The sequence below is a fragment of the Salvia hispanica genome, chromosome 2, assembly GCF_029641045.1.
Source record: "Salvia hispanica isolate PSC_SH4W2 chromosome 2, Shi_PSC_v1, whole genome shotgun sequence".
Lineage (NCBI taxonomy): Eukaryota > Viridiplantae > Streptophyta > Magnoliopsida > Lamiales > Lamiaceae > Salvia > Salvia hispanica.
Genome location: NC_142693.1, coordinates 52632243 through 52658161, shown reverse-complemented (window position 1 = coordinate 52658161; position 25919 = coordinate 52632243). Strand labels below are relative to the sequence as shown.

Here is a 25919-nt window from a genome sequence, read left to right as displayed (position 1 = left end):
TGTCATTTTGTTTTTCAGCTTTAATTATAATCTATTATATTAAAATAATTAGATTTTATTTTTATAGTAATTATTTAAAAAGAATTAATTTGATAGCGAGACATATGGTAAATGAAACGAGGGTACCAAAAATCAGACATAATCTCATCTGTAAACTTTTTGGTCACTATGTAATATTGTAATTACAAAACGACTAACAAATCTTGACTAATTAATCCATATTAGAATTGATATGAAATTGTATAATATCAGAAGATTAATAATTTTTTCAAGATTAGGTATGTTATACATGGATGACACTGACATATCCACATAAACAAAAGATGACATTTTTTGTAATAAAAGGGATATATGTCATCTTTCAAAATCAAAAATAAAAAAGATTATAATTGTTTCGAAACCAAGCAACCCCCAACCCTGACAAAAACAAAGAAAAGAATAAAAACGGTGTTTAATGATAACCCTCCTCCGGCCCAAAACATAAAAACGTAAACGCCCACGTTGATTAATTTAATATGATACAATTAACAAAGCTCAAACATATAGTGGAATTTAATTTAGTTTATGATATGATTTTTAGAAAAGTATACGCATAGATAGATCTCATTTTTACGTATCTGTTTGCCAGAATTTTATCTGGGAAAATAATTTGTTTAAAACTCTTAATATAATTTTAAGAATATTTTTTGTATGATTATTATTATTGTAGTAATAAATACTTTGACTATGATTACGTCAACTAGTTAATTGAATTATTCCTTTAATTGCTTGATTAATATAATGTCAATATCCTAACAGATGAAATCAGTTCATTTTTATTTATTGAAATTGCATGTTTAAAGATTATTTGTTTTTTATTTTTATAACTATTTTAATTAAATGCAATCGGTAATTCTTAAATAACATGGTGTTGTATTATGCACATTTTCTTAATTTATTAGATTATTTTAAATAAATAAAATCATATTTATTAGCATTATTTTCATGAGAAAGGTGATAATATCTGGAGATCTTTTAGGACTAGTGTCTAATAAATTAGCTACTACTATTATTCTCACCCTTCCATAAAAATAGTCCCTTTATTTTTGGTACTATCTCTGTCTCACTAAAGATGATCCATTTGCTTTTTAGTTTATCCAAATAGATGACTCATTACTAAAAGTGAAAATATTTTTATCTTTATTTTATTTCTTCTGTCTTATTTTACTTTCTCTACTAACACACAAAATAAAAGTGCATAAAATCTCGTGCCGCCCAAGAAAATGGTCATCTTCCTTGGATGGAGAGAGTAACGTTTCTCTCTAATGAGGTGAGCTCTTTATCCACTAACAATACTTCAGTTACTTTTCATTTATATCTTTCTCTTACTTTATCAGTTGTGTATTAAAACTCGCGCCATCTTACATGTCAAATTTTTATGGGACAACAGAAGTATATTTTTAGTTTAATATTTAATTCAAATAAAATATAAAATCATGGTATTTTCTTAACACGGATAAGTAGTAATATTGATTGGAATCATATTCTCATGATTTATTTTCTTTGAAATTATTTTTCCTGTTAATTTTACTTTCCTGTTAAACAAACGTGCCGCGTTATACTGCTAACTCACTCATAAATTGCTAATTATAACTAAATGATAGTGATTGGATCATTAAATCAAGGTATAAGATCATTCATCCACGAGTATCAATACAATAAAAAAAAAATTAATTGAAGGTAATTTAATAAGGATTCTAACGGGATCTCACTTACATATGTTTCGATGTCAAGATTTGAAAAAATTTCTTGAATTTTTGTAATTATCAAGAAGCAGTTGAATATCAACACCGCTATCATAATACTCACTTCGTCCCACTAAAGATGATACACTTTCATTTTTAGTTTGTCCTAACCAAGATCACCCATTTACTAAAAATGAAAACACTTTTACCTATACTTTATTCCATCTTTCTTACTTTACTCTCTCTACACAACACACAAAATAAAACTGCATAAAATTCTGTGCCACCCAAGGAAGAGGTCATCTTCTTTGGGACGAAGGGAGTATGTCAATATAATGCATATATAGTGTCAATATTAAATTGTGTTGGCATATTTAAGGAATCGTATTGATATGTTTAGTACACTGCATTGACAATTTGATTCCATACCCTAATTTTGGTAGTTATCTTATTTTTATAAATTTAAAAAATAATAAAATAAATTTACACATGACAATTTATAGATCTTTAAAAATCTTATGGTCTTAAATTAGTTGTAATTAGCAATTAAGGACCCGTTTGATAAGAAATGTGGGATATGAGAAGATATGTAAAACAAGATAAGAAATACGAGTTTCATATCAAGATATGCAGAGATAAGATTTTTTTCGTTGTTATTTGATAGGAAAGAAATTATCTAAATTTGTATAGTAGTACTCCCTCCATCTCAAGAAAGATGACCCCTTTCTTGGCGGCATGAGAATTTATGCAACTTTATTTTGTGTGTGAAGTAGAGAGAGTAAAGTTAGAGAGGAGGATAAATTATACAGAAAAGTGTTTCCATTTTTAGTAATGGATTATACTGGTTGGGACAAGTTAAAAAGAAAAGTGAGTCATCTTCCATAGAATGGATGGAGCATTAAATAATAGTGACTTAACATGACAAATTGATGGGTTATATAAACTTGGTTAAAATTATAAATTTGGCAAGATTAAGGCGGAGCCTTATATTATATTGGGTTTTGAGTTAAGCTTAAATATGATATCAAACAAGTAGAAATGTCCATATATAATTTTGTATCTGTGTATTACTATCTTAATCAAACACGTCCTAAAAATATACTCCATCTGTCCCATTAAAAATGAAACGTTTCCTTTTTTTATTGTCCCATTAAAAATGAAACGTTTCCGAAAATGGACATAACTCTATCTCTACTTTTTCATCTCTTACTTTACTCTCTTTGGGTTGCGTTAGTGTGCTAACTAGTTTACAGTAATAACTAATAACTTTCAATTTTGTGTATTAAAATTATCAACACAAAGACATAACTATATCAATACAACATGTAAAATTTAAATATCAACACAACGATATAAGTTTATCAACACGAGAAGATTGATAAAATTATGTCTTTGTGTTGATATTTTTAACCTATAAAATTGATATTAGTTAGTAGTTATTACTGTAACTTAGTTAGTATTTGATCACACACCCTATATATCATTAACTCACAAAACAACACTACATAAAATCCCGTGCCGATTCCCAAATGTTTCATTTTAACTGGGACGAAGGGAGTAGTTAGCAATTGATTACTTTTCATAAAACTATATTATTATTTGAATTACATTGTATTTATTTGAGTTGTTTGATTACATAGATGATCGTCCCTTTTATAGGATATGAAAGAAATCTATAAAGGATGATATATTGTACACACTATGAAAACCATCCTTGATTTTTAGTGATTCTCTTATGAATATTCTGCATGATTTATTTCTTTTGTTGACATTCCCTAAAGTCAAGTAATGGAATTTTCGATAATTAACTTTCCAAAAACTTAAGAAAAATGCCCTGAGTCTATCGCTGTAGTAAAAATCTTCAGATTGAACAACTGAAAACTCAAGAACTTTAACTATAATTTTTGATTGATGAAGTGTCTTTCAACTTCGACCTGTTTCATTTGATCCTGTTAGGCTAGATTTTATAGTATACTGATTGTAGTTTTATTTTCCCCAATATTTGGCAGGTTTTTGTCTAAAGAAAATCCAATCTTCCCATCTGTATTTTTAATTTTAATCATAGCACTTCAGTCTATGTGTTACTTCTTCCGTCTCCTTTTAGCGGTCCCAGTTTGCCAATTTTGGGTGTCTCACTTTAGGAGTCTCGGTTGAAATATTACATAAATGATAATAGACCACATATTCCACTAAACTTTTTCCACTCACATTTTATTATAAAAATAATATTATACAAAAGTAGGACTCACATTTCATATTTTTCTTTCACCAACTTTTCTTTAAATTTCTTAAAACTTGCGTCGAACTCAAGTGGGACTCCTGGAGTGGGATGAAGAGCTTATTTATTAATCAATATATTTAACTTTGAGTATGTTAATGCATTACTTTTATTTGATGTTCATATTTTTGAGTTGAGTGTTGAAACAAATATTTTTGGGCATCCGTCATTGAAAAATGACATTGTTTTGATATTATGCAAATAGATTTGAATGAGAAAATATATTGGAAATTAAAAAAAAAAAGAATTCGTAAATTGTTTCTATAAATTAGATAAAAGCAAAATCAAGGAGTGGAAAATAACACTTTGAATGTACTACACTTACATTCTAAAGTCGAGCTACGCGCTAATCATTGGCTACATTTTCGCTTTCGGATCGCAATCCTCGTCACACCGCAAATTTGATCTCCACCATCGGTTTCATCATAAATCCAACGGTCAAAATGAAGAGAAAAAGCAAGACGAAATTCAAACATCCCGCTCTTAAAAGTTCCCACTCAAATTTCAGATCTAAATTCATAAACACATCTCTTCATACACTTGCATCACTAGTGTGATTTCAATTTATCTATCAATGGCGAGAACGAAGCAAACCGCCAGAAAATCAACCGGAGGCAAAGCACCACGGAAGCAATTGGCGACTAAGGCGGCGAGAAAATCCGCTCCGGCCACCGGAGGTGTGAAAAAGCCCCACCGTTTCCGTCCTGGAACCGTGGCTCTGAGAGAGATCAGGAAGTATCAGAAAAGCACGGAGCTGCTTATCAGGAAGCTGCCGTTCCAGAGGCTGGTGAGAGAGATCGCCCAGGATTTCAAGACGGATCTCCGGTTTCAGAGCTCCGCCGTAGCGGCGCTGCAGGAGGCGGCGGAGGCGTATTTGGTGGGTCTGTTTGAGGACACCAATTTGTGCGCCATTCATGCTAAGAGGGTCACAATTATGCCCAAGGACATCCAATTGGCTAGGAGAATTAGAGGGGAGAGAGCTTAGGTTGGATCTACGCCTCAATTCTACTGAATCAGAGATTATAATTTTAGATATTATTTGTATTTTAAAATTAGTCTCATTTTGGATTTTGACAAATCAAGCAATACTCCATTATTGAAATTAGTGGGTGAATTTATTGATTAACATAATCTTGATAAACTATAGTTTGAACACAAGAAATTTGGATCATATTGAAAATTGAACAAATTTAGTTAGTTGCATACGACTTGAAATTAGTCGCAATCTCAATTCTTAGTTGGTATTGGCCGTAACAATTTCTCAAATTTTGGGCTAAAATTAAATTTTTTCATAAAAGACAAGATATAACAAACTTAAGTCTAAAGTCTATTTTTGTTCTAAACTTATAATCATTTCATGATATTACTCCATGAATTATGTTTGATAGTTTGGCTCTTTAATATTATGAATTGATACACTTCTGTACAATTTCGTTTATTTTGATTGTTAAAGCAATTTAAATCTTATTGCACATGTGAACATTAGACTAAGACAACACATGGATATTTTACAATTTTCATCGAATACAGTACTCCCTCTGTCCATAAAAAATAGACAAATTTCTACCATTTTGAGCCGTCCACTAAAATTAGACTAATTTTAAAATTGAGAAATTTTAAACCAATACTAACCATACACATCATTCTAAATATAAACCTCATAATCTACTAACACTTCTTTCACCATATCTTCCCTCTATCTCTTACTTTACCAATTATTCATTAAAATCTTCGCCATTTACCAATTATGCTACTTCACCATAATTCTTGGCAAAATATAAGCAAATTTGTAATAAATGTCTAGGATCCGAAGCTAGCAAAACGTATTGTTATGACCTGAAATCGCAAAATGTTCATATGTTTTAGGACAAAAAATATATCCTTATATGTTTAGCGCGTGTTTTGTAGAGTGGTTTAGACTGGAAAAGGAAAATAAACAAGGTTATTCCCACGTTTTATAAGCTGGACAAATGAAAAGTGAGGCCCCAAAAAAAAAGGCTGCGGCCCATCCAGCCCGGATGAATAGTGCCTATTTTCACTGTTTGGCTTGGTTAATTTGTCCACCAAAATTTTAGGGATTATTCACTGTTTGAGAGGGATTTCCATCTCCTACCCTTCTGCCTCCTCTTTTTTCAATTCTCTCTCATCAACCCCTATGTCTCTTTCACATCTCTCAATCGTCGTTCCATGAACATCGGCGTTAGGGTCATGGCTGTCGCCGTCCTCAATCGGCGGTAATGGTAGCGTGAGGAGAAATCGCTGAAATTGGCAGTGACAATTTAGGAGATCTGAGCCACCGCCGTCCTAGACTCAGCGGTAATGCCGCGCTCGTCGTTGTTTGGTCAGTTCGGCCTCCTCGCTCAGCTCGGCTGAGGATGATTAGAGCATGAATAACCCTGGCCCGGATTTGGGCCGCAAGTCCCCTCCACGTCATCATTCCCTCAAATTAGGGTTCCAGACCACAACTCCATTAACACCGCAGGCCACAACTCGGGCCACAACTCAGGCCACAACTATTCATCTGCACTATTCACAACATATTTTAATCGTAAAATAGAATACGTTGAACAATTAAAACCGAGAAAATTCATTGTTCAGTCGGAAAATAGAAAATTACAACATTGAAATTTAAAAATTTGAAAAAAAAAAAATTTAAAACATAAGTCAATTGCGGTTCCAAATTTCTTCAATTAGATCCGCTTGGAGGCGTGTGTGTTGATCTTCTTGGCGCATCGCCGCTGAACGGGCCATGACATTGCGCACGTCGGGAGGAACACCTTGCACGGCCGGATCGGTGACAGTGTAGCAACTGCTGGCGTTGTCTCCCTCGTCCTCAACGATCATGTTATGCATTATGATACATGCATACATGATGTCGGCGATTAGCGGACGGTGCCAACCACGGGCCGCTCCCTTCACTATAGCCCAACGTGATTGGAGAACTCCAAATGCGCGCTCCACATCTTTCCGAGCCGCCTCTTGCTTTTTGGCAAACAACTTCCTCCTATCCGTAGTCGGACATGTGATGGTCTTCACGAACACGGGCCATCTAGGGTAGATCCCGTCTGCCAGATAGTACCCCATAGTGTACCGACGGTGGTTGGCCGTGAACTCTACGGTAGGCGCTCGCCCGGCACACAAGTCGTTGAACAATGGAGACCCGTTCAACACATTGAGGTCGTTGTTCGACCCAGCGACTCCAAAGTAGGCATGCCAGATCCACAACCGTTGGTCGGCAACGGCCTCCAACACAATCGTTGGATGTGTGCCCTTGTGCCCGCTAGTGAATGCTCCTCTCCAAGCCATTGGACAATTCTTCCACGGCCAGTGCATAAGTCGATGCTACCCAGCATCCCCGGGAAGCCGCGCCTCTCCTCGTGCATTCGCACCAATCTGCGAACATCGTCGGACGTTGGCTTTCTCAAGTATGTGTCCTTGAATGCTTCGATCACTGCCCGACAGAATTTGGCTAGGCAAGCGCGTCCAGTATGCTCGCTCACATGGAGGTACTCATCAAACATATCTGCAGCTGTTCCGTAAGCGAGTTGGCGGAGGGCGGATGTGCATTTCTGTAAAGTCGATATACTTTGCCGCCCGACAGCATCGAAGGTTTGCATAAAGTACGCGTCACGAGCCACAACTGCGTTGACAATGCGCAAGAACACATGCCTCCGCATCCGGAACCGGCGACGGAACATCTGATCACTCCATCGAGGATCTGCAGAGAAATAATCCATGAAAAGCCGCAAACCAGCTTGTTCACGGTCTCGGTGGATATACATCCGAGTACGCGGTACTCGGTCGTGTTGCTCGTTCCACGCTTGGATAGCAGCTTGATAGCGTTCCACCTCGTTGTTGATTTCTTCTTGGATTGCAGGCATCGCCGTCTCTAACATTCGAGCCATTTGAGCTTCGATTGCTCGTTGGCCTTCACGTCGAGGCGGCATTTTTCGAATTTTATCGTGAGAGTGAGAGAAATGAAGTTGAAGTAATTTGAAAATGGATGGAAGAGTGGTATTATATATTAATTTTTGAATTTAAAAAAAATAAATTATTGAAGTTGCGGCCCGGCCCGGCCCGAACCACAAATAACGCCGGGCCGGGACTCATTGCGGCACGGCCCATGCCGATTAACGCTAGGCCGGGATGGGCCTCGGGAGCGGCCCAGGGACGCAATTGCGTCCTCGGGACCATCCCGGGCCGTGACTCAACCTCCTCCAACGCTAAACACGGGCCAGGACTCGCGAGTTGCGGTCCGGCCCGACAGCGTTATTCATGCCCTTATGAGTGGCCTGTTAGGCAAATCGCCTATTCGATTCGGTTCGATTTTGGGGGTTCTTCGTGTTCATTTCTAGATTTTGGGATCCACTCCGTGTTAAATTCTTAATTTTGGTTGATTTCGTGTTCAATGTCGGATGTTACATTTGATTGGGGTATACTCTTCTCTTGATTCTGGTATTTGGGTGTCAATTTCTTTGAGTTCAATTTGTTTCTGGATTTCAAATTTTTCATTTCTGTATTTGTGTTCATTTCATTTTAATTTTTGCATGGTAGTGATGAGGGTAATATGGTCATTTCACATTGTACATGAATAATAATCCCAAAAATGATCCAATCTACAAAACAACTTCTTAAAAATTTTATCCATACACTATCCTATCTTGGGCCCGAAAATTTTATCCCAAATTAATTATCATATGATAACCCGCCCATGCTACAAAACGGGTCCTTAGGAAAAAAAAGTAGATTGTAGTCTACAGTTTAATTGTTTAACTAACAGTAAATTAATCATTGGATTAAAAACAATGTGTCCATTAAATTTAATTGAAGCGTCACTTTTAAAATTAAAAGAAGGCATCACGTCACAATGGTAAGAACCTGAAGTTATCAAATATACATATTTTAGATCAAATTCATAAAATAATTATATATTTAAAAATTATATTTAAAAAATTTTAAAATTAAGTAAAAAATTTAGTCAATGTTATGATTATAAGTATTTTTTTTTTCTTGAATTTCAAACTATAAAAACTTACATTAAACAAATTGTGGTTTAGATTGAAACTTTTCAAATAAAAACTATACCCACTTGCTTGGATACATAGGGCTCCGTATATTGAATTAAGAGTGTGAAATTGGAACGAAAGTCTTCAATTCCAAATTCAATATTTGGTATTACAAAAATATTTTGATTTTAAATTAAATTACAATTACAAACCTCACAATTTCAAAATTTGAATTTCACGTCTAATTTGAAATTCCAAATAAATACTCATAAATTAGATACTTTCATTGCATATGTACACTACATACACACGCTACACACGGATACAAACACATTGCATTTTGATTTGTATGTTATCGTATTTGTATGTTATCGTATGTGTATTGTCTGTGTGTATAAATTTTTCAAATTTAATTTCGTACTATGAATTAGCTATTTTATTTTGCCAAATTATAAGATTTGCAATTGAATTTTATAGAATTCCATTTACGTATTAAAAAGTTCAGAGTAATGAAACTCATACACATAAATGATTGAAGTGTAGAAAAAGTTGGGAAAATTTGGTGGTGCACCACTTGGTGATGCCATCACCATCATCAAAGAGTGAAAGCTACACAACATGACAATAAAACTCTCTTCCCATTGCCCTTCCACTCTTTCTCTCTCTCTCTCTAGGTTCACATGATTCCATTCTACACCACCACAAGCATAAGCAGAGACAACACACTCACTTCCCTCTTCCTATTTTCTATCCATTAAAAAAAAAAAGGTCCCTCTCTGTCTCCCTTTTGTTCACATGCACTCGCAATGACAAATCCTCATTTCATTTATGTTCTCCCTGTCCCGAATGATCTCCAATCCAAACCAAATCCAGCCGTTGGATTCCCATCATCCCTTTAATTTGTTGTTTTCTTCTCACTGAATAATATATCAATGTGACTTGCGCATATTCTCTTGTTTTTAATGGCGGCAATCAACCAAGAATCCAACGGTGAAAATGGGGTGGTTAGCAGGAGAGATATTGAAGCCGCCATGGCCAAAGCTGTGGAGCTCAGAGCTCTTCATGCTTCGCTTTTGCAGGGGAAGTCTTCCCCTCTCTCTCGCCATGCTACCCACTTTTCTGCTCAAGATTACCCTGTTTTTACTCCGGTTTGTACCATTTTTTACTCTCTGTTTTTTTCATTTACACATCATCTCATTCAATTTGTATTACTTCTATTGTCATTTGTAAGCCATCTAGATTCCGATTTTGGTAATATATATTGGCTTGTTCTTCAAAGTTGGGTTTTTGATGATTATACTAACATTATTCTTGTCCTTCACCGCTAAGCAACGCGGGCACGCGGCTAGATAGATTATAGCCCATGCTTGTACTTGAAGATAAAGGTTTCCATGTCAAACTATGCTTCAACTCGATCATTCAAACTTTTTGTCTAGCTTTTGCTTCATTTGTTCCATTATATAGTGTAGGATATTATCATACTCCATCCTTCAAGTCACATTTGGTGTAAGCACGAGTTTTAAGAAATGTAAAGAATAGTGTGCTTGGAATATGCGACTCTTATAATAAAATGGAGTAAAATAAGTTATTGGAATGTGACTCTTATTTCAGAACGGATGGAGTAGTTATTTTTGTTTCATCTCTTCTTCAAATCCTTCATGAGGAATCTTGAAGGGGTTGGAAAAGCCCTCCTCTATTAAATTGACTCAAATTTAAAGCACGTAAATTCTGATTAGTTGTCCAAGTTTTTAGATTTAGTCCAGATATACTGATACACGATACACGGCTGGACTAGGTCAGTAGTTGGCGACCCGCTGTTACACTATGATATAAATTCATAGAGTGTTATAGTTATTTTTGTTTCAATGGCCAACATTACAAAGAAACTTATTTTAGAAAATAAGTACTAATCCATTTAGTTGTTCTTAACTGACTATATATGATAAATAGTTGTTGCATAGTATATTTGTGGCATGTTTAGTTTATTTCATGCAGTGTTGGTAGTGTATAAAAGTCTTGTGAGTCCTATTGGCAACTCACTAGTTACTTATCATGTTATAGTTATTTTTATTTCATTTTCCCATATTACATCTACCCAACTTGCAAACACCATGCCTCAAGTCCAATCCAGAAAAGAATCTAATTTTAGAAACTAAGTACTAGTCCAATTTGTTGTTCTCTAGTGACTATATATGATAAATAGTTGTTGCATATATTTGTGCCATGTTCAGCTTATTTCATGTAATGTTGGTAGATGTATAAAAGTCTTGTGAGTCCTATTGGCAACTCACTAGTTACTTGTCTCATCATGTTTAATCTGACCTTTGCTTGATGGTGAACCCGTTAACAGAGTTACGAAGATGAAGCACTGGAAGGGTATGGGCAAAGTCTGCCGGAAAACTGGAAGGAATACAACTTGGACGCCAGAAACCACACTCAAACCATCCCATCAGATTACAGAACTGCAAATGCTTCTTCAAGGAAAGGCTATATACGCGGAGCCAACGAAGATAACTCCATCGTATGTTCTCGTTCCAACATTGCCGCCCTACCAGAATATTCCAAGTCCAGGAGGACCAGTTTAGGAGACATCGAATCCGTATCATCTTGCAACAAATTCAAGCCGCCAGTCTTAGACGACGTGGACAGCCCGATGAAGAGCAGCAGGAAGTCCAACATCGTCGTGCCACTGACAGACTCATACTCCTCTCTTCACCTGAACCCCAAGCACAAAGGCCTTAGCTTGTCGTGGTTGTTTCCGAAGCTAAAGAAGAAGAACTCGCCCGTGTTGTCACAGCCCGAGGAGGTATCCCAAATGCTCAGCGACTTGGGAGTCCTGTCGATGGAGACGTTGAGGAGAGAGGTAAACGAGGCGCACGAGAGGAGAGACGCAGCCTTGGTTGAGGCTGCGGAGATGAAGAAATCACTTGGGGAACTCGGGCAGAAGCTCGAGTACTTGGAGACTTATTGCGAGGAGATGAAGAAGGCCTTGAGACAGGCCAAGCCTGCTGAGAAAGAGAAACTCGTGACGATTCCAAACACAGAGAGTGCAATGCCGGTGAGTGGAGAAGTGATGGTGGAGGGGTTCTTGCAGATGGTGTCCGAGGCGAGGCTCTCGGTCAAGCAGTTCTGCAAGACCCTCCTTGCGCAGATTGAAGAAACAGATCACACTCTGCTCGAAAGTCTAAACTCGAAGCTCTCGCAAAATGCGAAATACTCCAAAGCAGTTGTGTACCATTTGGAGGCGATCATCAACCTGTCCATGTACCAGGACTTCGAGAACTGTGTGTTCCAGAAAAACGGAGCCCCAAAGCTCCTGGACCGACAGCAGGAATGCCAGGCGCGTTTCCAGCTCTTCGTGGCGCTGCGAAACTTGAGCTGGAATGAAGTTTTGAGGAAAGGAACCAAGTATTACAGTGACGAGTTCAGTCGATTCTGTGATCAGAAGATGAGCGGAATCATCGTGGCGTTGGGGTGGATGAGGCCGTGGCCGGAGCAGCTCCTTCAGGCGTTCTTCGTAGCTGCCAAGTGCATCTGGCTGCTCCATCTGCTTGCGTTCTCATTCAATCCGGCGGTGGGGATTCTGAGAGTGGAGGAGAATAAGGCGTTCGAGGCGCGGTTCATGGAAGATGTTTTCGGGAGTAAGCAGCGGGCGAGTAGGGTGAAGATGATGGTGATGCCGGGGTTCTATATGCATCATCAACAAGTGCTTAGATGTAAGGTTCTTTGTACATATAAACCAGTTGTTTGATTATAAGTTGCTCATGTCCTATTTTTCTTTTTGATTTCTTCTTTTTTCCCTTGTATTGTTTTGGAATAAGTTTTCCCAGTGGTTGGTTAAACTTGGCTCAGACCAAAATCTGCAATACTAAGCTCTGTTTTCTGCTGCCGTTTTAGTAACTGGTATGAGCTGTGAATGTTTATTATGTTAGTAACTCATGTAACAACATGATGCAAATACGGATGTACGACATCGGGTTCAATGTCATCAAAGGTCCGTGGATTGATTGAGGACAAAGGAACGAAAACGATGAAGAGGAAATGACTAAAAGTTGATGTTGGGGACGAAGGATCGCATCGAAAATGGTTGTTGGAGGGTCCTGAGAGAATGACCTGAATGCGTCACCCCCTCCGTGCGACTAATTTCCTCTTATCTGGACGTAAAATTACCATGCCCGCCCTCTCCATTTGCCCCGACGTCGCCCCGAAAATCGAAAAAAATTGTCATTTTCGCCCTAAACCAACCTACTAATATACATTTCGCCTCCAACTGATAGATGGAGTGACATGAATTACATGAAAAAGGTTGCTGGCTTCCATACTGTTCCAGTTGAGGTATCTCCGATCCTTTGCTTGGTGGCGTATATATACTACTCATGGCTTAATGCACATTTATAATCTACTGTATGTATAAGAATTCTTTGATATAGTTAATGACCAATGTATGTTGTCCTTCAACGTCATGACTTATTTTGTTAATTTATTGTACTATAAGTATTGTTTATGCACCAACATTTCCAAAAAGATCATGGTGAATTTCAACTAATTTGAAAGTCATGATGATAGCAATCGCCCTTGGAAGGTCTACACACGTGGACCACGACAGGTGGCGAATTATAGTCAGTAACCAAATCAGCAAGAATTGAGGAGATCATGGTGATTGCTGCTGGAGTTAAGGAGTTTGCTTTGAAGAGGATTGAAGATATCATGGTCAGAATTGCTGATTGAGGATTGCAGGAATATTGGCTAATTACAATTATTATTTCCCTTTAATAGCTCTCGTCATTATCAATTATTATATAATAATGATATGATTGATTGCTTAGCTTATTTAGACTCTCTTGTGAACTCCTATAAAAAGGAGAGCCTTGGAGATTAGGAGGAATCATCCAGAGAGATCATTGTTAGGCGGTGAGAACCGTGGCCTCAAGGAGGAGTTCTTTTCCATCTCTTTTTCCCTTTCAATAATACGAGAGTCTTTTCTATCAGTTCTGGGATTTCCTTTATTGCTTGAATTTCCTTAAATCTCTGTTTTGCCTTTCACTCCATAACAATTGGTGCGGTGAACGATGGTCGAAACACGTTCCTCGGGATCACGCTCTGATGACACACTCGTGCGTGTCGAGGGTTTGGAGAAGGCAATGGCGGACCTTACTACTCATGTCCGCTCGTTGGATACCACTCTGGACGAAAGAATTCGTCGTTGTATTGAACCAGTTCTCCGTGAGCTTCGCAGAACTCCTATTGAGGAGCCTGGGTCAGAGGCCCATCCACACAAGTCGGGGGATGATGCCCTGGATGCAGATGCTTCCAGCCCAACTCCCACAACTGCAGTTCCACCATCAATGGCCTTACCTTCATTTGATGGAACCGATGCTCTTGGTTGGCTCGCAAGGGCTGGCCAAATAAAACACCAGATGCTGCTCGTATGGATCTCGCACTCATTGCTTTATCAGGTCCTGCCCTTCCCTGGATTCAAATTGTCAGACGATGCAACCCTTCGCTCTCATGGAGTCAGTTTGCACGTGAACTCATTATCCGTTTCGGTGATAATAACACCCATGATGGATATGAAGCTCTAGCAGCAACAAAACATGACGGCTCCCTCGCGGACTACATTGCTCTATTTGAGTCACGTTTGGCTCAATTGCCCGATCTCACAGATCCTCAATACATGGGGTTTTTTCTGGCAGGTCTTAAGCCTTCAATCCGCATGTACTTACAAGACCCCTCTACCTACTCAGATGCTGTCCAAATGGCTAAACGATATGAGAATATTTCTCAGTCTTTGGCCACCACTACTAAGCACGTTTCTGGTAGTTCTTCCACCAGTCGCTATTTCTCGCAGCCATCAACTAATCATGTGAAACAAGCTCCACATATCTCAGCCCCATCAGCAGCCTCGGTGGGACCTCGACCGCCCAACCGTTTCCGAAGTATGTCCACAGAAGAATATCGCAAACATCTTGCTGCCGGCACATGTTTTAAATGCGGCTTGAAGTATAGCCCTACACACCATTGCCCACCAAAAACTCTAAAGGTCATTGTTGAGGATGACGATTCCACAGATGAAGACGAAGAAACAGGGAAGGGCGATGAGCACACTAATTCTGAGATTGTGGCATTCCAGCATCTACAACTATCCGAATTGTCATCACATGGCTTGGACAGCTACCAAACAATGAAGTTCTCAGGAAGGATTGGTGCATCGAGCATCAAAATAATGGTGGACAGTGGAGCTAGCCATTGTTTTATTGCCGATCACATGGCCACCTCGCTTGGCTTAGAAATTACTTCCACGGCCACATTCTCTGTTCGTTTAGGCGATGGGTCCAAAGTGCGCAGCGGCGGAATTTGTCAGAATGTTAAACTAGAATTAGCATCAGAGGAGTTCATCTTATCTTGCTACGTTTTTCCCTTGCGAGGAGTGGATCTGATCTTGGGCATCTCTTGGTTAGCATCGCTGGGAGAGGTCAAGGCAAATTGGCGGGAGTTAACGATGGAATTCACACTATCAGGACGTCTAGTACAGCTGCAAGGTGACCCCACTCTCACTCGGAGGGCATGCACATCCTCTGAACTCCGTTCAGTCAGCGAGATCGATGATTCCTGGTTGTTATGGTCACTCGAAGGGGACCAGGCCTTGACAGCATTCGGCTTGAATGACACTCTCCCATCGTCAGCTCGACGCCAACTAAGAGACCTTCTTGAGGCATTTCCGGCTATTTCTACAGCAGCCACCTCGCTGCCACCCCATCACACGACGGATCATCGCATCACGTTGCAACCGGGATCAGAGCCGGTGTCGGTCAGACCCTATCGTTATAACCACACACAAAAGGAGGAAATGGAGAAGTTGGTCTCGGAGATGCTGGCCGCAGGGATTATTCAGCCGAGTACAGGCCCCTATTCAAGTCCAGTACTCTTAGTCCGGAAGAAAGATGGGTCCTGGCGATTTTGTGTTGATTATCGCGAACTTAATAAAAGGACCGTGCCTGACAAGTATCCCATTCCGGTGATCCAAGAATTACTGGATGAATTACACGGTTCACAGTGGTTCAGTAAACTCGATCTTCATGCCGGCTATCATCAGATTCGTGTAGCTCCATCAGATATTGCTAAGACTGCTTTTCGTACCCATTCGGGCCACTATGAATTCCTCGTTATGCCGTTCGGATTGACGAACTCACCAGCCACATTTCAGAGCCTCATGAACGATATTTTTCGACCTTTACTTCGAAAATTTGTTCTAGTCTTTTTTGACGATATCCTCGTCTACAGTCGTACGTGGGAAGAACATATTGGTCATCTCCATCAAGTCTTTCAGCTGCTGTACGATCATGCCCTGATACTTAATCCAAAGAAATGCATTTTGGGGCATCAACATGTAGAATATCTGGGGCATGTTGTGTCACTCGAGGGAGTACGTATGGACCCTATGAAGATAGCCGCTGTCATGCGCTGGCCGACCCCATCAACAGTGCGCGGCATAAGAGGATTCCTCGGTTTAACCGGCTATTATCGCCGTTTCATTCGTGACTATGGTAAAATTGCTGCACCTCTCACATCCATGTTAAAGAAAACCGATGGCAAGAAGTTTCAGTGGACGAAGGAGGCAGATGAAGCTTTTCAAAATCTCAAGCTTGCTCTCACCACAGCCCCTTTACTCAGAATGCCAGATTTTTCAAAAGATTTCATTGTGGAATGTGATGCCTCAGGGCGTGGTTTTGGCGCTGTTCTAATGCAGGAGAACCAACCCGTTGCTTACTTCAGCAAGACAATCTCTCCGCACCTTCTCTCCAAATCTGCCTATGAGAAAGAATTGATGGCCCTCGTGCTTGCTATCCAGCATTGGAGACCATATCTCCTAGGTCGTCGTTTCATCGTGCGAACAGACCAACGAAGCCTCCGCCACTTGCTCACGCAGTCACTGACCATCCCGGCGCAGCAAAATTGGGCGGCTAAGCTCCTCGGCTATGACTTTACAATAGTCTATAAGAAGGGGATTTTGAATCGTGCGGCGGACGCTCTGTCGCGTAAGGAGGAGGAACTGACATATGCGGCCCTCTCTACCCCAGTTTGGCTCGACTGGTCTGAGGTACAACGTACCTTAGCAGATGACTCCACTCTCTCAGCCATAAGATCAGCCTTGATGCAGGGTAAGCAGTCGACCAAGCATTACTCTCTGTCACATGATTTGTTGTTTTATAAAGGGCGTCTTGTCATACCACCGAATTCTGAGTGGATCCCGAAACTGATTGCGGAATTCCACATGACTCCAAGTGGTGGCCATGCTGGGGCTTATCGCACCTATCGCCGACTTGCTGCTAATGTGTATTGGCCTGGTATGGTCAAGCATGTTACCAAATTCGTTGCAGCTTGTGCAATCTGCCAAAAGAACAAGTATGACACACGCGCCCCTGCTGGCCTGCTTACACCATTGCCGATCCCTTCAAGGATTTGGGATGACATCAGCATGGATTTTATAACGGGGCTGCCCAGGGCAGGACGTGTGGACTGCGTGCTGGTCGTTGTGGACAGGTTCTCAAAATATGCCCATTTCTTGGGTCTCCGTCATCCCTTTACAGCTCGTCAAGTTGCTGATCTCTTCACTAGAGAAATTGTGTGTCTACACGGGCTGCCTACTTCTATTGTATCAGATCGTGATCCGATTTTTCTCAGTTCATTTTGGCAAGAATTATTCCGATTCTCTGGCACTTCACTCCGGATGAGTTCTGCCTATCATCCCGAAACTGATGGACAAACTGAAGTCCTCAACCGTTGTCTGGAGACATACTTACGCTGCTTCTCTTCAGAGCGGCCTAAACAATGGAGCAAATGGCTTGCGTGGGCTGAATATTGCTATAATTCCAGTTTTCAAACGGCTGCTCATACTACTCCTTTCGAAGTGGTGTATGGTCGTCCTCCCCCCACTATTCAAAGCTTTCTGCCAGGAGAGGTCAGAGTTAATGCTGTCGCAGAAGATCTGCATGCACGTGATGAGTCGTTAGCTCACCTACGTTTTCATCTTGAGAGAGCACAACAGAAAATGCTGCGTTCAGCAAATAGACATCGCCGCCACGAAGAATTTGGTGTGGGAGATCTAGTCTATCTCAAGTTCCGGCCATATCGCCAGTCAACGTTGTTTTGCTCAAAGAATCGTAAGCTTGCACCACGCTACTTCGGTCCCTTTAGTGTGGTGGCAAGAGTTGGAGCTGTGGCGTACCAGTTGCAACTACCTCCTGAGTCTCGCATTCACCCAGTCTTCCATGTCTCCCTTCTTAAGAAAGCTATTGGGGCGACTTTTGCTGAACCATCTCTCCCTGAAGATCTCTTGTGTGTGGATCCCCCTTATTTACCAGAGCTGATCCTGGATCGTCGCTCAATTATGAGGGACAGTGTCTCAGTTGCTCAGGTACTAGTGCAATGGATCAGATTGGCAGCAGATGAGGCAACATGGGTGGATGAAGAGGATATGCGATGCCAATTTCCATTCTTCAGCCTTGTGGACAAGGCTGTTTCCACCGGGAAGGCAATTGATAGCAATCGCCCTTGGAAGGTCTACACACGTGGACCACGACAGGTGGCGAATTATAGTCAGTAACCAAATCAGCAAGAATTAAGGAGATCATGGTGATTGCTGCTGGAGTTAAGGAGTTTGCTTTGAAGAGGATTGAAGATATCATGGTCAGAATTGCTGATTGAGGATTGCAGGAATATTGGCTAATTACAATTATTATTTCCCTTTAATAGCTCTCGTCATTATCAATTATTATATAATAATGATATGATTGATTGCTTAGCTTATTTAGACTCTCTTGTAAACTCCTATAAAAAGCAGAGCCTTGGAGATTAGGAGGAATCATCCAGAGAGATCATTGTTAGGCGGTGAGAACCGTGGCCTCAAGGAGGAGTTCTTTTCCATCTCTTTTTCCCTTTCAATAAAACGAGAGTCTTTTCTATCAGTTCTGGGATTTCCTTTATTGCTTGAATTTCCTTAAATCTCTGTTTTGCCTTTCACTCCATAACACATGAGAACATTGGGAATTATATAGTCTACTAGGAAAAGAGATTCCTTTTAAACGTGAATCTTCTTGGCTGTGTATTGAACGGAATTAGACAACATACGACCTTAATTCAGGCTTAACTTTGAAAACTTGCTATTATGATGTTAATTGTTTACTCTTATGATCATTTTCCACTTTTTTGTTGGAAGAAGATATTCATTTACTACTTATCCTCAGATTGGAAGCAAGAGCTTATCACAATCTCTGAGTTTCTGGAGAGGATTCAATCTGGTCACTGTTCTCCTTCAAGCACCACCTATTTAGCACAACATCAATTGTTTGATCAGGCATGCATATGATTGTAGAAACCATATTTGGTCTTAATAAAAAATAAACTTACTCCCTACTTTCTCATTTTGCAATATTCAAATGCCAGATACAAAGCAGGATATTGTTATACCTGATTACTGTTTTGTTGGTGGGGGAGAGATCAGGTCACTTAATGCTTGGTTTGGTCCACTTGGGACAGTAACACCTTTTCCATCATGATCCTCACCATAATATACTTGCGCAGGTACGGAGATGCAGTTCTATACTGCACAGATGTTACTAAGACTGTACATTTTCTTTGTGCAAACAGGTCTGTGATGTGCAAAATGTTATCGGAGTTTAAGAATAATGTGTTAAATGGTTGGTGAAAAAAAGTAGAAGAGAGAATTACTTTTTACCAAAAATAGAAATGACTCAATTAACTTGGAACTTCCCAAAATAGAAAAATGACTCTATTAATATAGAAGGGAGGGAGTATTATATGCCAGATGGCTTACTCCCAAGTCAATTCTTTGCCGTTGAGTCTTAAAAACCATGCATTTATTTTCTTTGGCATGAAGGTTGATCTGGACAATATCTTACAAAAGGATTTCAACCGAGAAGAAAAGATGTGGAGGGGAAGGATTCATTTTTTATTTCTGTGTATTTTCTGTATAGTCTTTACACTCTTTTATAGGTAGAAATATGTGTAACTAAGGCAGAGAATAAATCTATTCAGCAATTACATATCAATTATATGCTAACTTTGATATTTTCCTGGCTTAGATTATTCTCTGCAATCTTCTCCCGGCTTAGATTATTCTCTGCAATCTTCCCTTCTTGACACTCCCCCCCAAGTTGAGTAACGGCATCTCCGATGTTCAACTTGCCCAGAACTTCCTTGAAGACTTTGGTGTTGACTGCCTTGGTCAAGATGTCTGCCAATTGTTGTTCGGACTTGACGAATGGAAGCTCAATAACTCCCTCATCTAGTTTCTCCTTGATGAAGTGACGATCAACTTCCACGTGTTTGGTTCGATCATGTTGAACTGGATTTCCGGAGATACTGATTGCTGCCTTGTTGTCGCAGTATAGTCGACTACTTTGGGTAGGTGGAAAACTCATTTCTGAAAGTAACCTTCGTAGCCATAAGATTTCCGTTATGCCACTTTTTACTCCACGAAATTCGGCCTCCGCACTTGACAAAGCTACTACCTTTTGTTTTTTACTTCTCCACGTCACCAAGTTTCCTCCAAGAAAAGTGAAATGCCCTGCTGTAGATCTTCTATCATTTGGATTGCTTGCCCAATCAGCATCTGTGTATCCATCAATCTCTAAATGTTCCTTCTTCTCAAGGAATATCCCATATCCAGTTGTGCCTTTCAAATAGCGCACGATCCTCAATGCTGCCTCCATGTGACTCTCTTGGGGTTGGTGCATGAACTGGCTTACTAGCCCTACAGCATAGGCTATGTCCGGCCGAGTATGTGCAAGGTAGATCAAATTTCCAAGGTAGATCAATTTTCCAACTAGGCCTTGGTACTTTCCCCAATCAGTCAACTTGCCTCCTTCTTCAATCTTCAATCCATGGTTCAGTATGATTGGGGTTTCTGCCGGTTTACACTCAAGTAGACCAGTCTCTGCCAACAGATCTAGGACGTACTTTCTCTGTCGGAGGAATATGCCATACTTTGATCTTAAGATCTCGATTCCTAGGAAATACTTCATTGCTCCTAGATCTTTCATCTCAAATTCATGAAACAAGCTTCTCTTCAAATTTTCGATTTCTTCCTCGTCGTCTCCAGTGATAATCATATCGTCAACATAGATGATTAAACACGTGATCTTGTCGCCTCTTTTCTTCAAGAATAGTGTGTGATCAGAGTTGCTTTGTTTGAATCCAGCGGAAGTCATAGCCTGACAGAACCTTCCAAACCGTACTCTAGGGGATTGCTTGAGTCCGTAGAGAGTTTTCTTCAATTTGCAGACTTCTCCATTTTTGAACTTTCCAGAGTAGCCAGGAGGAGCTTCCATGTATACTTCCTCATTCTCTTTTAGTTCTCCATGTAGAAAAGCATTGGTCACATCAAATTGGTGTAGCGGCCAGTCCTTGCATGCAGCCACGGAAAGTAGCACCCTCACAGTGCTCATCTTGGCGACCGGAGAGAAGGTCTCATCATAGTCTATCCCGTAGGTCTGAGTGTACCCCTTTGCTACCAATCTGGCTTTGTATCTCTCGATTGATCCATCTGCTCTGCGTTTGATGGTGAACACCCACCGGCATCCTACTGGCTTCTTCCCTTTAGGCAAGATATGTTTTTCCCATGTTTTATTTTTGATCAAGGCTTCCATTTCCTTCTTCATTGCTGCCCTCCAGTGCTTGTGTCTCATGGCTTCCTCGACAGAGCGTGGTATCTCTTCATCTTCATATAGAGCTGCTTCAAAAGCTCTGGCCATCTCAGTCAGCTGCCCAATCACAGTATAGGCTACAAGATACTTTGGCTTTCGTCCCTGCCATTCCGGAGAGTACCGTTTGGGTGGGACTCCCCTAGTACATCTGTAGGGCAATTTGTATAACCCAGTGTCTGGGTCCACCCCTTCACCTTCATCCCTTCCACTGGTCTCCCCCCCACTTCTGATTCCATCATCCTCCTGTCTCACATTGTTAGGCTCATTAACAAGAGAAACATTACTAGGATTTACCTCAGGGGCAGAAGACGGTGAAGATAAATTGGGGTGCTGAATATGTGACGTTGCGGACGGCTCGGTGGTGCTACTAACCTTCTCTTTGGGACCGGCATCGGGTTCCTGTCTTGATATCGGATCGGTTAGAGGAACAAGGAAGGGTGAAGGTGACTGTGGAGGATTGGTGGGATCAAGGCAACTTGGAAGGTCTCTAGTTTCTGTCTCCCCCTGACTTCCAAGTTGGTGGTAGTAGTATTCAGTTTCGACAAAGTCACAGTTCATGGTTGTGTGGAGGTGGCGAGTTTTTGGATCATAGCACCTGTAGCCCTTTTGATTGACTCCATAGCCAACAAATGCGCATTTGACCGCGCATGGTGAGAGTTTTGATCGGTCGTGTTTGGGAATATGGACGAATACTGTACATCCAAAAATTTTGGGTTCTAGGGACAGGGAGGATGGTATATCTGTGAAGGTGGACAAGATATCGAGAGGTGTTTTGAAATTGAGGATATATGTGGGGAGTCGGTTTTGTAGGTAGACAGAGATGGCTATTGCTTCAGGCCAGAAATTCTTGGGTGTATGAGATTCAATGAGGAGGGCCCTAGTCATTTCAAGGAGAGTCCTATTTTTCCGTTCTGCTACCCCATTCTGTTCAGGTGTGTAGGCACATGTGGTTTGATGAACAAGGCCATTATCAGAGAAAAAATGTTGCATTTTTGTATTAATGTACTCGCCACCATTATCGGATCGAAGGATTTGGATACGTTGTTTATATTGTGTTTGGACAAGGTTGTAAAAAATTACGAATTTCTCAAAAACTTCGGACTTGGATTTTAAGAAATAAACCCAAGACATTCTAGTGCAATCATCCACAAATAGCAAAAATTATCTAAATCCATTTCCACCAGTAACGGGTGCGGGACCCCAAATATCAGAGTGTATCAAAGTAAAAGGGCTACTCACACGAGTGTTGTTCAATTTGAAAGAGTGTCGATGGCTTTTGGCCAAAAAACAAGTTTCACAATTTAAACTACCCGAAGCAGAAATATTTGGAAAAAGTAGGCGTAAATATCCTAGGGATGGGTGCCCTAACCGACGATGCCAGAGCCAGGTTTGCCTGTTAGTCAGTCCATGAGTCAGCAACGCAGCCCCGGGTTGAGCCATCCTGTCTACATAGTATAGTCCTCTGTGCTCAGTGCCACGCCCAATTATCCTCCCCGTCTTCGTATCCTGTAAAACGCAGAATTAAGGCTGCATTAGTAAGTTGCAGTTAAGTTCTCTCGTCACTTGACTAACAGATATCAGTTTGTGGGACAACGAAGGAACATATAGACAATTAGACAGCTTCAATTCTGGTAAAATAGTAATTGGGCCAGCTCCTTGGATATGTGCCAAATCTCCACTCGCAGTCTGTATATAAGTCTTTTGTGTGGTGGATATATTAGAAAAATCAGAGGCATCATAAGACATGGTATCAGTGGCTCCACAATCAAATATCCAGTGGTCAGTTTTTTCTTGATTTTCGGGGATAGTTGGTAAGTCGGCTAGCGCTTGGAAGGCATTTTTACACTCGATATTGGGCTCGGTATCAAAATTTTTAACACTGGGGTTCTCTAAACATGATTTTATTTGTCCAGGGGGTCTTATTTGCAAATTCACAGACCTTTACAGATTGACACATAAAGGACATAGGGGGTCGGAAATCATATTTGGCCGAAAATTGGGGTTCTTTTTCGCATAAAGGAAATGTATGGGGCATATTTTGAGAGATTAGGAAATTTGAGGGGTTTAAAGAATAAAACCCCTCTTTACCTCCTGGAACCCTAGCCGCCACTGCCAATCCTCTTCCGATCTCCACCTGCTGCGCTCCGTCCCCTCTGTGGTTTCCAATCGTCGTCACCGATGGGGCCGAGACCGACGGTGTGGTGCTGCCCGCTGGGACTCCACCGCCGTTTGGAGGTAGTCCGGTGATGGTAGCATCGGTAGCCCAGCCTCCTCCTGCCACTGCCACCGCCGCTCTTCCGCCACCGCCTCGATTTTGGTTTCGGTTGGCTGCCCTCGCTGCCCTTGTTTTCTTCATTTCATCCCACCATTCGGGATATCCGATTAGGAGAAAGCATCCCTCTTTGGTGTGCTTCTTTCCCCCACAGTGAGTGCAAGTGAGCCTATTTTTGTCTTCTTCCCCTGTCCGGCTGCGATTTGCGGCATTTGAGGAGTAGCCGAGTGGTGGTGGCCGGTTTATGGCAGCTAATCCAGCACCGATGCCTCCCGTTGGTGGCGGCTCCTTCGATTCAGGTTTGAGGACTCCGGAATTGATGGCTTCTCTTCGAATAATCCCATATGCTTGCTTTACTGTAGGAAGTGGATCTTTGTTGATGATCTCCTTCTTAACTGCATCATACTTGTGATCTAGGGCTCGCAGAAATTGGTATACTCGAAACCTCTGTTCTCTCTGGTTGTATTTCTCGATTTCTGATGGGTAACTCATCGGGTTTGGGTCTCGGGTGTCAATCATGATCCATAAGTCCTGAAACTTGTTCCATAATTCCTCCAATGTCATTGTTCCTTGTCTCATATCGTATGCTTGTTGATGCAGATCCCATATTTGGACAGGATCTGAGCCACTCCCATATGTGATAACAAGTCCGTCCCATAGGTCTCTTGCCGTCTCATACCTGGATACCTCGTTTACCATGCTTGTCTCGAGGTTGTTGATGATCCAATTGAACACCGTATCATCCCGTTGTTGCCATTTTGCGTAACCGGGATCTTCGATCGGGGGAGGTTTTGAAACTCCAACTATGTGAGACGCCAAACCTTTTCCCCCAATCGCTCGTTTCATGAGGGTTATCCACAGAGGATAGTTGTCTCCATCCAGTTTGGTTTTCACGGTGACTTCCCCGAAATTCTCGGGGTGGTCGGGTTGAGTAGGTTGGGTTGTTGCCTGTGGTATTACTGGCTTTATTTCTGGTGGCATATTGAAGGTCTGTGTCATGAATGCCGCAGTTGTGCAGCGAATTCGGGTGGGAAGCCAGATTGGCTGCCCTCGGTTTAGGTTTTTTTTGGAGTTTCTGGTTCGGAATCTGACATGGTTTTTGGTTGGCTGATTTGCAGGTTCTCGGTTGGAAAGGGTTAGGCTGAAGGCCGAGAAGGGTTAGGGACTATGATGACTTTGTTTCTGAGTCCCATGGAAGATTTAGCCTGCTCTAGTACCATCTTACAAAAGGATTTCAACCGAGAAGAAAAGATGTGGAAGGGAAGGATTCATTTTTTATTTCTGTGTATTTTCTGTGTAGTCTTTACACTCTTTTATAGGTAGAAATATGTGTAACTAAGGCAGAGAATAAATCTATTCAGCAATTACATATCAATTATATGCTAATTTTGATATTTTCCTGGCTTAGATTATTCTCTGCAATCTTCTCCCGACTTAGATTATTCTCTGCAATCTTCCCTTCTTGACACAATATAGGTGAAGAAGAGTTTCCCAAGGTATTGGATTTGGGATTCATGGATTGCATACTAGAGGAAGGGGAGATGCTATATATCCATCCCTCCAAAGTGGTGGCACTATGTTCGTTCTCGTACTAAGAGTTTTTCAGTTAGCTTTTGGTGGAGTGTGAACACTACATTCTGCAGTGCAGTTTGGTTGCCCCTCTCCGATTCATCTCACATCATTTTGGTAGAATAAAGTGTGTTGAACATTATTCGTGGTGGTAGACTGGTAGACGGTAGTGCAATTTTTTATTAGTCACATTACAACACTGCCTTTCTCTCGTAAAACTGGGAAGAAATATTATTCCATTGGGTAGATATTAGCCATGTCTTGACATTATCTGCATATATTGCTCATCTTATGTAGAACCGATTTGCTATATTATCTTGACGAACACACTAGTTAAAAATAATG

General features: G+C 40.7%; 3 protein-coding genes and 2 pseudogenes across 3 annotated transcripts; 3 read left to right on the top strand and 2 right to left on the bottom strand.

Annotated features, from left to right (window-relative positions):
* The first annotated feature begins 4505 nt into the window (after positions 1 to 4505).
* On the top strand, positions 4506 to 5220 carry LOC148932618 (histone H3.2). The gene has a single exon (XM_089065644.1). It carries the CDS (start codon positions 4577 to 4579, stop codon positions 4985 to 4987), a length of 411 nt encoding a protein of 136 aa, XP_088921770.1. The 5' UTR covers positions 4506 to 4576; the 3' UTR covers positions 4988 to 5220.
* A 1446-nt stretch (positions 5221 to 6666) lies between these two features.
* LOC148932617 (uncharacterized) lies at positions 6667 to 7949 on the bottom strand (annotated as a pseudogene).
* Positions 7950 to 9739: 1790 nt separating this feature from the next.
* LOC125201710 (DNA double-strand break repair RAD50 ATPase) lies at positions 9740 to 12895 on the top strand. Its single transcript, XM_048099934.2, has 2 exons — positions 9740 to 10156; positions 11359 to 12895. The coding sequence occupies exons 1-2, from the start codon at positions 9971 to 9973 to the stop codon at positions 12757 to 12759; spliced, it is 1587 nt and encodes a 528-aa protein (XP_047955891.1). The 5' UTR covers positions 9740 to 9970; the 3' UTR covers positions 12760 to 12895.
* A 196-nt stretch (positions 12896 to 13091) lies between these two features.
* LOC125197144 (lysine-specific demethylase JMJ30-like) lies at positions 13092 to 25700 on the top strand (annotated as a pseudogene).
* On the bottom strand, positions 23202 to 24984 carry LOC148932616 (uncharacterized). The gene is made up of 2 exons (XM_089065790.1): positions 23818 to 24984; positions 23202 to 23241 (listed from the first exon to the last, which is right to left on the bottom strand). Exons 1-2 carry the CDS (start codon positions 24849 to 24851, stop codon positions 23202 to 23204), a joined length of 1074 nt encoding a protein of 357 aa, XP_088921916.1. The 5' UTR covers positions 24852 to 24984.
* Positions 25701 to 25919: the final 219 nt, after the last annotated feature.